The sequence below is a fragment of the Pseudochaenichthys georgianus genome, chromosome 16 (genome assembly GCF_902827115.2).
Source record: "Pseudochaenichthys georgianus chromosome 16, fPseGeo1.2, whole genome shotgun sequence".
Classification (NCBI taxonomy): Eukaryota; Metazoa; Chordata; class Actinopteri; order Perciformes; family Channichthyidae; genus Pseudochaenichthys; species Pseudochaenichthys georgianus.
This window is the reverse complement of record NC_047518.2, coordinates 41,263,134-41,274,677: the sequence shown is the minus strand read 5'-3', so window position 1 is coordinate 41,274,677 and position 11,544 is coordinate 41,263,134. Positions and strand designations below refer to the sequence as shown.

The 11,544-nt window shown below is 43.8% G+C and overlaps 1 protein-coding gene across 1 annotated transcript in view; it reads right to left on the bottom strand.

Moving 5' to 3' along the window:
* Positions 1 to 2,234: 2,234 nt before the first annotated feature.
* col5a2b (collagen, type V, alpha 2b) overlaps positions 2,235 to 11,544 on the bottom strand; it is a 31,378-nt gene continuing 22,068 nt past the window's right edge. The window contains exons 46-55 of the mRNA XM_034101738.2: positions 11,404 to 11,457; positions 11,031 to 11,138; positions 10,571 to 10,624; positions 10,369 to 10,476; positions 5,269 to 5,322; positions 5,075 to 5,182; positions 4,370 to 4,727; positions 3,814 to 4,001; positions 3,465 to 3,707; positions 2,235 to 3,045 (exon numbers count right to left, since the gene is read on the bottom strand). Coding sequence (XP_033957629.1) covers positions 2,899 to 3,045; positions 3,465 to 3,707; positions 3,814 to 4,001; positions 4,370 to 4,727; positions 5,075 to 5,182; positions 5,269 to 5,322; positions 10,369 to 10,476; positions 10,571 to 10,624; positions 11,031 to 11,138; positions 11,404 to 11,457 — 1,422 coding nt within the window. The 3' untranslated portion in view covers positions 2,235 to 2,898. The remainder of the gene's footprint in view (positions 3,046 to 3,464; positions 3,708 to 3,813; positions 4,002 to 4,369; positions 4,728 to 5,074; positions 5,183 to 5,268; positions 5,323 to 10,368; positions 10,477 to 10,570; positions 10,625 to 11,030; positions 11,139 to 11,403; positions 11,458 to 11,544) is intronic.

The following is an 11,544-nucleotide window of genomic DNA, read 5'->3' as shown; positions in this document are numbered from 1 at the left end:
GAAAGAAACAGAAATCTGTTTGATGTCATCAGAGATGTGTCTTCTATGTTAGCATCATTTTTTATTGTTTGGGCTGCATAACCCTTCCAGATCTCACTTGTTTGCAACATTATTATTAACAAACCAATCAGAAATAGTTTAAATAAATTATTAACATTTAAAGAACTGATTTGATCTTTTAAAGTGTCTCATATTACAGGATCATTTCTGGTGTGCACTGTGCCGGTGGGAAAAAAGTCGGCAAACACATATCAATTTAAGTTTTAATAAAGTATTTTAAAATGTATTCCTTTGTTTGATGTGGGTGTATTAGGTATAATACATATACTTATTATCCACAAGGCCAGGTGTGAAAGTGACCAGATAGCCATAGGGAACTGTAAGTATTCTCCTTTCTTTTCTTTTTCCAGGACATCTAAAACATCCCGCCCTTACACCCTTCTCCAACAATAAACTTATAACAGTGTTAAAGAGCCCAGTTCCTACCGCGCAGGGGGGGGGGGGGGGGCTCTGCTCTCGTCTTCAGCAGCCTGATGCCAACAGGAACTCTCGCTCCTCTCCCAGTTTCCTGCCATTGTTCTCCCCCCCCCCCCCCCTGCCACATGCTCCTCCCAGGATCTGGGAAAGGTGGGATGTTAAAACGGCCCACTTCCCTTATGAGGAGGGGTGTGTGTAAGAATGTGTGCATGTGAATGTGTTCACCCATTTGAAGTGCAAATTAGTGTGTGGAAATCTGATTTAATTTAACTTTTGGATATGGACATTTGTAGAAAAAATACAAATCATTTCACATGCAAGTGGCTATGCATTCTTGAGAATTTGACAACACACTCCCACAATGCACTGCTTACTTTAATAAAAGGTGAATCTTAATACTTTCCCATAATTCCATGCTTTCAGCCCTTGCAGGCCTCTAGTGGGATCCTTTCTCATGATTCTTTAAGTGTTTGGAGGGGCGTCAGTGAGGTGGGGTTGGAGGGGGCACAGGAAGGAAAGGAGTAGCTGGGAAATCTCATGGAGGCTCCTCGGCGAACAAGAGACACCCAGCCAGGATCTGGGCGTCGCTGCCAAATCGTATCGGGGTCGTAGACTCCAACGGTCAACGTTTGTGTGAAGCAGAATCACATCACGTTGACTAACGCTGAATCAAACTCCATCAGGCTTTCAAACAGATTTCACGTTTGACATGCTAGAAAGTGAGGGGAGATAGAGGGTTCTGGTCTTATCTAACTGGTCACGTCCCTAGAAAATGTGTGCATTCTTCGTCTTGTGACAAATCATTTGCAAAACCAGTGACCAAACTAAGATGGCTGCAGTCTCTTATGTATATTGTTTGATGTAAAAAAGCAACATAAGTCACACGGTGGCATTATTAATAGGCGAATACAAATTAAGGATGACAAAATCATTAAAGATAAAGATTTTGTGTGTTGGTAGTCTGACCTTAAAAGTGACACGAATGCATGAATTACCCTTAAATGATGAATAGTATAAAATAACAGCAGTATGGTTCATCTTCGCCGTGACATTCTGCAGTCACCTCATATTGAAATCATTGAAATGGACTTCCAGTGAAAAGGGTGGTTAAGGTCTGAATTTCAAACAGTTTTCTGTGTGTGTTCATAATGTGCTGAGGGGTTTATTGAAAAGCACTGTTCAGATTCCTTCAACCTGCTCCACTTCAATCTTTCCTAATGTTTCAGGCTAAAAAGGAAAATAGCGGGCCCTGGCTAAAAATGAGCGGCTCACAGATGTGGAGCGAGGCTGCAGGAAACGGTGAGAGTGTCACGTCTTTCAGCGAGCGCAGAGAGGAGAGGTCGACCCAGGAACATGTGCTGCCTGAACTTTGACTTTCATTCTTCCTGTAAGAACGCCTTCTCTCTCTTTGGCTCCCTTCTCATTTCACCACACACCCATCTGCATTCAGCCAAGACACCTTTTTAAGCGCCTAGTGTGTACTTGTTTTAAATGAGGGTGGTTGCAGTTTAAATGTTATCAAAATGTAAGTCAATTTGTTTGAATGTTTCATGAGACAAATGTACTAGTGTCCTTCTTGATGGTTGTTATTTCTCTCCTGGGATGGCCGATCACTGTAAACAAAAGCTTTGTCGCCCTCTTGTGGTCAAACGGTTATATTTCTGTCATTTCTGAGTTCATTTAAAGCGAAATGTTCTTCTTCTTTACGGGGAAACAAATGTTTATTCAACTTTTCTGGCTTTGGTTGTGCTGGGAAGGTCTTCCAGTCATTCCAAATACATACATTTATTCCACATCCATAGTCAACAACAAACAAATCATTTGTCATTTACAGTCATTTACAGTTGAAATGTTATAATGAAATATGAAGGTTTAAAGTGTAATAGGTTCCTGCACAGAACTTAATAAATTAGGTTCAAACATGTTGCTCATTGTTTATACTATTAAAATTAATAACTACAGTCACTTCTTTGTTAACTCTTTCCCTTTTCAGACCTCCGGTGTGCACTTACTGGAAAAAAGCCAAATGAATAAGGTTTGAACGCTTTTATTTTTGCTATAAACACTTATGCATTCTGCTTTAAACATGTCTTTAATATTCTTGGCTGTTTTTTCCAGTTTATGTACAATTCAATAACATCTTGTTTTGTTTAGACTTCCCTTGTCATCTCAAATGCATTTCCCTGTAGTACTGGTGCTCTCTAGTACTAGTGTTCACAAGGTGAATACATTACGTCAGCTTCCTGTCGGTCATAGAGTGAGTACACTGACCTTTAATGGCTTTTGGGAAACGCAGCCATGTGTACAAGAAGCTACCCTTCATCGACGTGTTCGCTCACAGAAAGACAAGTCCTTATTCTTTCATTTTCTGGTAACGTTACTCCTCTAGAAAAAGCCTATTTCTGTCCATCTTGTGTTGTTTTATGAGAAACACACAGGGCCGATGTCCAGGCCGAACTCCTGATCAGGCTTTCCTATGTCCATGGGGGCCACGTCCACGACGGGCAGGCGGGCAGCAGTTAGAGTCCTGAACTCGATCACTGTCTTCCCCCACTGCCCGTTTGATTTCTGAGGGAAAAGAAAGACAGGTGATATCAGTGGAAGGCTTCTTGCAATCAGAATACATTGCATCTAGTAATTCTACGTTATTACAAGGCTTAGTTAAATACATTCTGATTGGTCGATTTGGATATTCAGCAGTCTTCTGTTTTTCAATAGACCACGTGCAGGTATATCAATCTGCAGTAAAACATTCTGTTCATTTCAATGTTAGCTAGCTTTCTCCATTTGGGAACACCACGGCGTGTTTTGTGAATATTCATTTTTATGTCTGTGGGCAGCTTCAAACTTTGGATTCATGATGGCTGAACTGTTCCAAGAAGTGAAAAGACAGACTTGGACAGATGATCTCAATCCGTGCTGCCATCATTTCAGGCTATCGCCGCATTTCCAATCGTATACCGGGTAATGGCCGCTGGATGTCTTACCGAGCAGCCGTCCTCGGTGACGGTGTATCGGAGGCGGATGTTTCCCTGCGCCCTCAGCTCCTGGCCGTTGGAGCCTCGGAGGACCAGAGCTTTCTTCAGGTTGGTGGTCTTCTCGTCTTTGTACGCCACGCTGTTCCTGCAGTGGTAGGTGATGCTCTGGTGAGACTCTTTGGACAAAAGCTGCAGCAGCTTCAGCTGAACGGCCACGACGTTGGGCTTCTGCTCGTTATTTCCGTAGCGGAACTGAAATCAGATGTACATTTGATGATTACAACCAGGGCAACTTAAGGTTTGTATAGTTGATAAGGCTTGGTATGAAACCAACAAACCACATCTCTTAATGTCTTACTCTGGTTCCACTGATGTCAGCTCCAAACCAGACGGGTTTGTTGGTGCTGGGACTGGATTTGGTCCACCAGGCTTTGCGGGGAATCTCAGCAGGATTTGCAGAGATGCAGGTTTCCCCAGTTTCCATATTACAGAAGACCTTGATGGCATCCTTTGTGCTTCCTTGATTTGGATCAATCCAGTACTCACCTGTAGGACACACGAGGTCACAGATATAGGTTTTAGTACATATATGGCATCAATAAAAGAAATAGAAATAGGTAGGAAAAGATTGGAGAGTAAATCGATGTCATGCATGCGTTTATATTTAACACATAGTGAAGCATAGGAACACACGTGCTTTACTCAAAAAGATAAATATACTATTATTTATATTTTTTGTTCAAATTTGTCGTCTTAATCCTGATTGATTCTCTATTTAGGAAACAAAACTCACCCTTTGTGTCCATTTTAAAGCCCAGTGAATATTATGGGCGTAATGTTTTGTATAACACAACTGCAGGTCAACACTGAAAATAAGAATGCAAAATGATGTAAGCAGTAAACGGGACCCTCACCGCTGGGCTTCTGGGGGTAGCACTGCTTGATGTCCTGGCAGGTTTTGGCAGGGTTCCCCTCGCTGCCGTCAGGACTACGAAGGTTTTGCAGATGTCCGCTAAGGGTCTTCAGCGAGGCCTGGACCCCGGTGTCTGCGCGCAGGAGGGCTGACTTCTTATTGGGGAGGGCTTCGTCTCTATTGATCTCTGGGAGGAGAGGGGCAAAGGCAGCCACGTCGTCCTCCACGAATTCCAGAGCTTCTGGAACACCACCCTTCCCGTCGTAGTCGTAGTGAGCAGCGAAGAGGTCTTCCATAGCTGAGGTGGGGGGCCCTGGTGGTCCTGGGAGGCCAGAAGGTCCACTATCACCAGGAGGACCCTGACAGATAAATATGAAGGTAAGATATTAAGTAAAATGCACTATACTGTCCGCTGTCTTTACTGTTGTAACCCGTTGCTGTTTAATCACATTTACTTTTATTATGATCTTACATGTTGCAAGTTTTTTTCCCACAATATTCTAAGAAAACAAAGTCTTTTATATGCATAATATGTTTGGGCCATATCTTCTCTATCAGTGAATAAGATTGAAGTAATCTGAAAATGTTAAATGTCAAAACACTCCAATAAATGTTGATCTTTGACTAACACCATAACGTTATCCTCACTGTACCTCTCTAAAGATAATACCAATAGGCTGATATGTGGAATATGAAAATGTGTCACCTGGGCCCCGAGTTCTCCACTGGAGCCTCTGCTTCCAGGAGCCCCCATTGGTCCAGGCTGTCCGATGTTTCCTTCTTTTCCTGGAGGCCCTGACACTCCTGGAGGCCCCTAGAGAGAGAATTGAACACTTTCAAATGAGACCTGCACTTGCTCTTGATTGCAAATGTAACTGCATGGTGCCATTAAACACCCACCCTGGGCCCCGCGGGTCCAACAACACCCGTGGATCCAGGCTCCCCTGTAGCGCCCTGAAACAAAAAAGTGAAATGTAATCAACTGAAATCTTTAGTTTGAACTGAAGAGATTCAAAGCTCATCTGGAAACAAGTTTGAAGACCAATAGCTCGAGCCAGTGTGTTATCCAAAGTCCTGGAAATCATTTTGTTAGATAGACTATGTTCTCATTTATGTACCTCAGATAACCAGTTTGGCTTCAAGGCTAAGCATGGTACTGAGCTATGCATCTATGCTCTGAAGGAAATGGTAGAAACATATAGAAGACAGAGTTCCACTGTTCTGATTGGTTCATTGATGCCTCGAAGGCTTTTGACCGAGTTAAAACTGTTTTTAAAATTGAGACAAATAGGTGTGCCTAACAGTATAATTAGGATCCTGGCTTATTGGTATGCCAACCAGAGCATGCGAATCAAATGGGGGAATGCAGTCTCGGCGCCATTTGGTGTTGGTAATGGAGTCCGCCAGGGGGGGCTCCTCTCACCATGCCTTTTTAATATCTATATGACTGCTCTATCAGATGATTAAGTGTCTGTAAAACAGGGTGTGTGATTGGTCATGTGATTGTAAACCATCTTATGTATGCCAATGATCTGGCTATTGTTTCTCCTAGCAGTGCTGGATTTCAACAGTTGCTAAATATATGTTCTGATTATGGTGTTAAATGTGATGTTAAATACAATGCTAAGAAGAGCGCTGTAATGATCTGCAGAGCAACAGGGGATAAGAACCTTGGTTTTCCAACAGTCTACCAGTCTACCTGTTTGCTGTAACACTAAGTATCTGCTGTCTGTTTGCTGTAACACTAAGTACTGTATCTGCTGTCTGTTTGCTGTAACACTAAGTACCTGCTGTCTGTTTGCTGTAACACTAAGTATCTGCTGTCTGTTTGCTGTAACACTAAGTATCTGCTGTCTGTTTGCTGTAACACTAAGTATCTGCTGTCTGTTTGCTGTAACACTAAGTACCTACTGTCTGTTTGCTGTAACACTAAGTACCTGCTGTCTGTTTGCTGTAACACTAAGTATCTGCTGTCTGTTTGCTGTAACACTAAGTACCTGCTGTCTGTTTGCTGTAACACTAAGTATCTGCTGTCTGTTTGCTGTAACACTAAGTATCTGCTGTCTGTTTGCTGTAACACTAAGTACCTGCTGTCTGTTTGCTGTAACACTAAGTATCTGCTGTCTGTTTGCTGTAACACTAAGTATATGCTGTCTGGTTGCTGTAACACTAAGTACCTACTGTCTGTTTGCTGTAACACTAAGTACCTGCTGTCTGTTTGCTGTAACACTAAGTATCTGCTGTCTGTTTGCTGTAACACTAAGTATCTGCTGTCTGTTTGCTGTAACACTAAGTACCTGCTGTCTGTTTGCTGTAACACTAAGTATCTGCTGTCTGTTTGCTGTAACACTAAGTATCTGCTGTCTGTTTGCTGTAACACTAAGTACCTGCTGTCTGTTTGCTGTAACACTAAGTATCTGCTGTCTGGTTGCTGTAACACTAAGTATCCGCTGTCTGTTTGCTGTAACACTAAGTATCTGCTGTCTGTTTGCTGTAACACTAAGTATCCGCTGTCTGTTTGCTGTAACACTAAGTATCCGCTGTCTGTTTGCTGTAACACTAAGTATCTGCTGTCTGTTTGCTGTAACACTAAGTATCTGCTGTCTGTTTGCTGTAACACTAAGTATCCACTGTCTGTTTGCTGTAACACTAAGTACCTGCTGTCTGTTTGCTGTAACACTAAGTACCCGCTGTCTGTTTGCTGTAACACTAAGTATCTGCTGTCTGTTTGCTGTAACACTAAGTATCTGCTGTCTGTTTGCTGTAACACTAAGTACCCGCTGTCTGTTTGCTGTAACACTAAGTATCTGCTGTCTGTTTGCTGTAACACTAAGTACCTGCTGTCTGTTTGCTGTAACACTAAGTACCTGCTGTCTGTTTGCTGTAACACTAAGTATCTGCTGTCTGTTTGCTGTAACACTAAGTACTGCTGTCTGTTTGCTGTTACACTTAGTATCTGCTGTCTGTTGCTGTAACACTAAGTACCTCTGTCTGTTTGCTGTAACACTAAGTATGCTGTCTGTTTGCTGTAACACTAAGTACCTGCTGTCTGTTTGCTGTAACACTAAGTACTGCTGTCTGTTGCTGTAACACTAAGTACCTGCTGTCTGTTTGCTGTAACACTAAGGCTGCGGCCCCACGAGGACGAATTCGGTCGTTTGCGTTACTGTTTAGTGTCATATAGACCGTTCGGCCCCACGAGGACGACCGAATATGGCACTAAACGACTGAGGAAACGACAACGGGTCCCAAGGTGGATAGAAAGGCATACGCAGCTCTCTGGGGGGTCAAACGGCTCCATAGAGGCTTCTCAATACTCAAATTTCCCCTCCTCAACTCCTCGACTCCTCGGTCCTCCGGTAGTGACCCGGAAATGAATTTCAGCGCGCCATTTTGAAGGACGTCTCATTTCTCTAAATGCACACCGAGGACCGAGGATCGAGCGTCGAGGAGGCTCTCTGGAGGAGCTATAACCGAGGATACACTGATGGTTCCTCCACGGCTCCTCCGCGGATGCATTTCCGGGAACGGTGGAGGCGTGACGCACGGCCGGACTTATCTCAGCCAATGACAGCTCTGCATGCATCCCCTGGATATTATTTTAGAAACTGCTCTCATCGCAACGTGATGTTTACAGTGAGAACAGCTGTGAGGCCCGTGCAGAAAGCAGAGCAGTGTGTAAAATATATATCACTCAGTATAACAGACCTACTCTCTTTATTTGCTTTAGTTTAGTAGATATATACAAAGAGTCGATATTTTTCTAAGACCATTTAGTCCTTCACATAATAAAATACACAACGGCTGTAGCCTGATTATGCGTTAGGAGCTGTAGGTGTGTGTGGTACAGTGTAGGTGCGTGTTGTACAGTGTGTCGGTGTGTGTTGTACAGTGCGCAGATGCGGCGGACAGACAGGTCTCAGTTGGTTTGGTGTCCTCTGCTTACTTTTAATACTTGCAAATACAACTTTTGGCCCGTAATTTCAATTCCCCATTTCAGCGACCAGAGAGAGGGGGGGGATATATCCAGTCTCTGATTGTGTTACATTATTATGAGAGTGCTCTCATACTTTAAATTGCATATATTTATATAAATATATTTGTGTGTGTGTGTCTGCATCTGTAGCCTGTTATTGTCTCATTATACCGCACTCTCAATGAATTCAAAGTACATATGTGGGGGAACAATGTTCAGCTGATCTAACAGAGATTATAAAATATGACAAAACACTCGACAGCTGATGCAGCTGTTGCCACGTAATAATGAACGGACGTCGCTTTAATATGACCGCTCAGAGGAGAGGAGTTCTCATTTCTTTAAACGTCTGCTGCTTCCCCTCCTCTCTCCTCGGTTCCCCTCCTCGGTCCTCCGCTCGCATCTCCTGTGGGCGGGTCTAAGTATCGAGGAGGGGAGTCGAGGAGGGGAAATTTGAGTATTGAGAAGCCTCTCATGTGTGCGCCCTATACGGACATTTTCAGATCACTGATAGTGATTGCGCAATAGCCCCGCCTCTCCCCACCTCTTCTGCTCACCTCCGCTTACCCCGCGCCAGTGCTGAAGTGTTTCGCCACCAACAACAACAACAACAATGGCGGATCGCAGAGTTGCTATCGTGCTCCGGACGCTATTGGCCATGCTACAGTTGTTTGTGCAACATCTACAGCAATAATGATGAGGCAATAGCCCCGCCTCTCCCCGCCTCTGCTGCTCACCCCCGCGTCAAAGTAAACTGCACCCTGAATTCAGATTACTTATCTTTCTCTCGCGAGTGAAGTCTAATCTGACAGGACGGAGACACGCAGCTCTGCTCCCCTGCAGCTCCTCCCGCTGCAGCAAAACACACACTTCAAGTCAGATCATCACCCTTAGCTATTTTAATTACCTCTCAAACTCCCTAAACTAGTTATAACAATGTTTATTTTTACTGTCGGCCGGGTCACTGATTACTGGATGAGCTGCTGCATGAGACAGACACTGACGCTGTCTGAAGAGAGGGAGGAAAAAGAGAGGCTCCGTGTATTTTATCATTATATTATATAGAGTCGTTATTCATTTGTTTTAAAGCTCAATAAATAACAAAGAAGACCTTTGACCGGCACTTTTATAATTGTGTCCGGAAGATTTCAACTGTAATACACGCTGACTGGCGAAAAACTCTGCCCGGTTCCCTCGGCCCCCACCGCGGAGAATAAACAGAAGGGCAACCATGACAACCATGCTTCTTCGCTGCTTTTGTGGAGGAAGTTACAGCGCCACGTACAGGCTTGGCATATGTACTGCAGCTTCTCCAGCGGTTGGAGCTAAACGGAGCGGTCTCGTGTGGGCAGACACTATCCAGATAATTATTGCATGTGGACGGAAGCCGTTTGCGATTGCGTTTGCGTTAATCCTATGCGTTTAGCCGTTTTCGTCCTCGTGGGGCCGCAGCCTAAGTACCTACTGTCTGTTTGCTGTAACACTAAGTACCTGCTGTCTGTTTGCTGTAACACTAAGTATCTGCTGTCTGTTTGCTGTAACACTAAGTACCCGCTGTCTGTTTGCTGTAACACTAAGTATCTGCTGTCTGTTTGCTGTAACACTAAGTATCTGCTGTCTGTTTGCTGTAACACTAAGTATCTGCTGTCTGTTTGCTGTACACTAAGTATCTGCTGTCTGTTTGCTGTAACACTAAGTATCTGCTGTCTGTTTGCTGTCAGTATCTGGGACATATCATCACAGGTGAAATGGCTGATGATGATGATGATGATGATGATGATGATGATGATGATGATGATGATGATGATGATGATGATGATGATGACGACGACGACATGTAGACAGTGGCATGTCTTATGTACACAAGCTAACATGTTGGCTAGAACATTCTCTCGGTGTTCTGATACGGTTAAGGTGAACCTCGTCAGAGGTTCTATACTGCCCCCTTGTGGCTCGAGTTTAAGAAGGCGAGCCTCCAGATGAACATGATCTGAGGTTGCCTTCATGATAAACATGTTGCTTACAGTTGTTCCTGGCAAACCATCGAGCCCGGTGAAGCCTCTGTGTCCTTTCTGTCCCCTCTCTCCATGAAGTCCGGTAACTCCTTTCTCCCCCTGTGGTCCTTGAGGGCCCTTAACCCAGACACATGATCACAATTGTCAATAGAAGGTTTAACACAGGGTTTAAAATGTATGTTTTCTTGGTAGATTCTCATGTCTTGCTTACCACTTTTCCCCGTATTCCAGCTGCTCCTTGGGATCCAGGGGGTCCTCTGCCACCCTGAACTCAAAACAAACAAACCAACATGACAGAGCCCACTTTGCAAATGTGATCGGAACACCAGAGCTTTTTATATGTATTTTACACACGTAGCATTGGGGCTGCCACCCTATCAGAGTTTCCCTACACCATATTTGTACGATAAGGATATGTATAGCAAAAACTAATTAATCCGACAAATGTTTAACTTTCTGGTAACCTATTCTTTTCTAGGGACATGAAGAGAGAGTCTCCAACTGTTCTAAAACATTTATTAACGCTGGATTATTTAAACAATATTATCATACAGTATGCGTTTTATTAACATGTTTTAAAATATTGTGGTTGTTATCAGTACGTGTATATCGCAACACCCCTGAGTGGCATATTAGATTCTAAGTAGTTCACTTGTGTTTTTGAAACTCACGTTGTCGCCTCTTTGTCCAGGACCGCCTGTCATTCCCACAGGACCCTCGGTTCCTGGAGACCCACCAACTCCTGCCAGACCCTCTTGACCAAGATTACCCCGATCTCCCTGAAAACACACACACACACACACACACACACACACACACACACACACACACACACACACACACACACACACACACACACACACACACACACACACACACACACACACACACACACACACACACACACACACACACACACACACACACACACACACACACACACACACACACACACACACACACACACCAGTGGTTAGTACACGCAGCTGTATGGTACCATACGCTCCTCCAGTCCAACAACACAGACACTGAATGTCATCTTACCCTCTCCCCTAAAAGACCGTCCTTCCCTGGAGGCCCCTCTTCTCCAGAGATACCCTGAAGAACACATATAATGACATGATAAACTCTCTGGAACATTTCAAGTGAAGAAGTTTGATATAAAAGCTAAATTGTCAGCAAAAA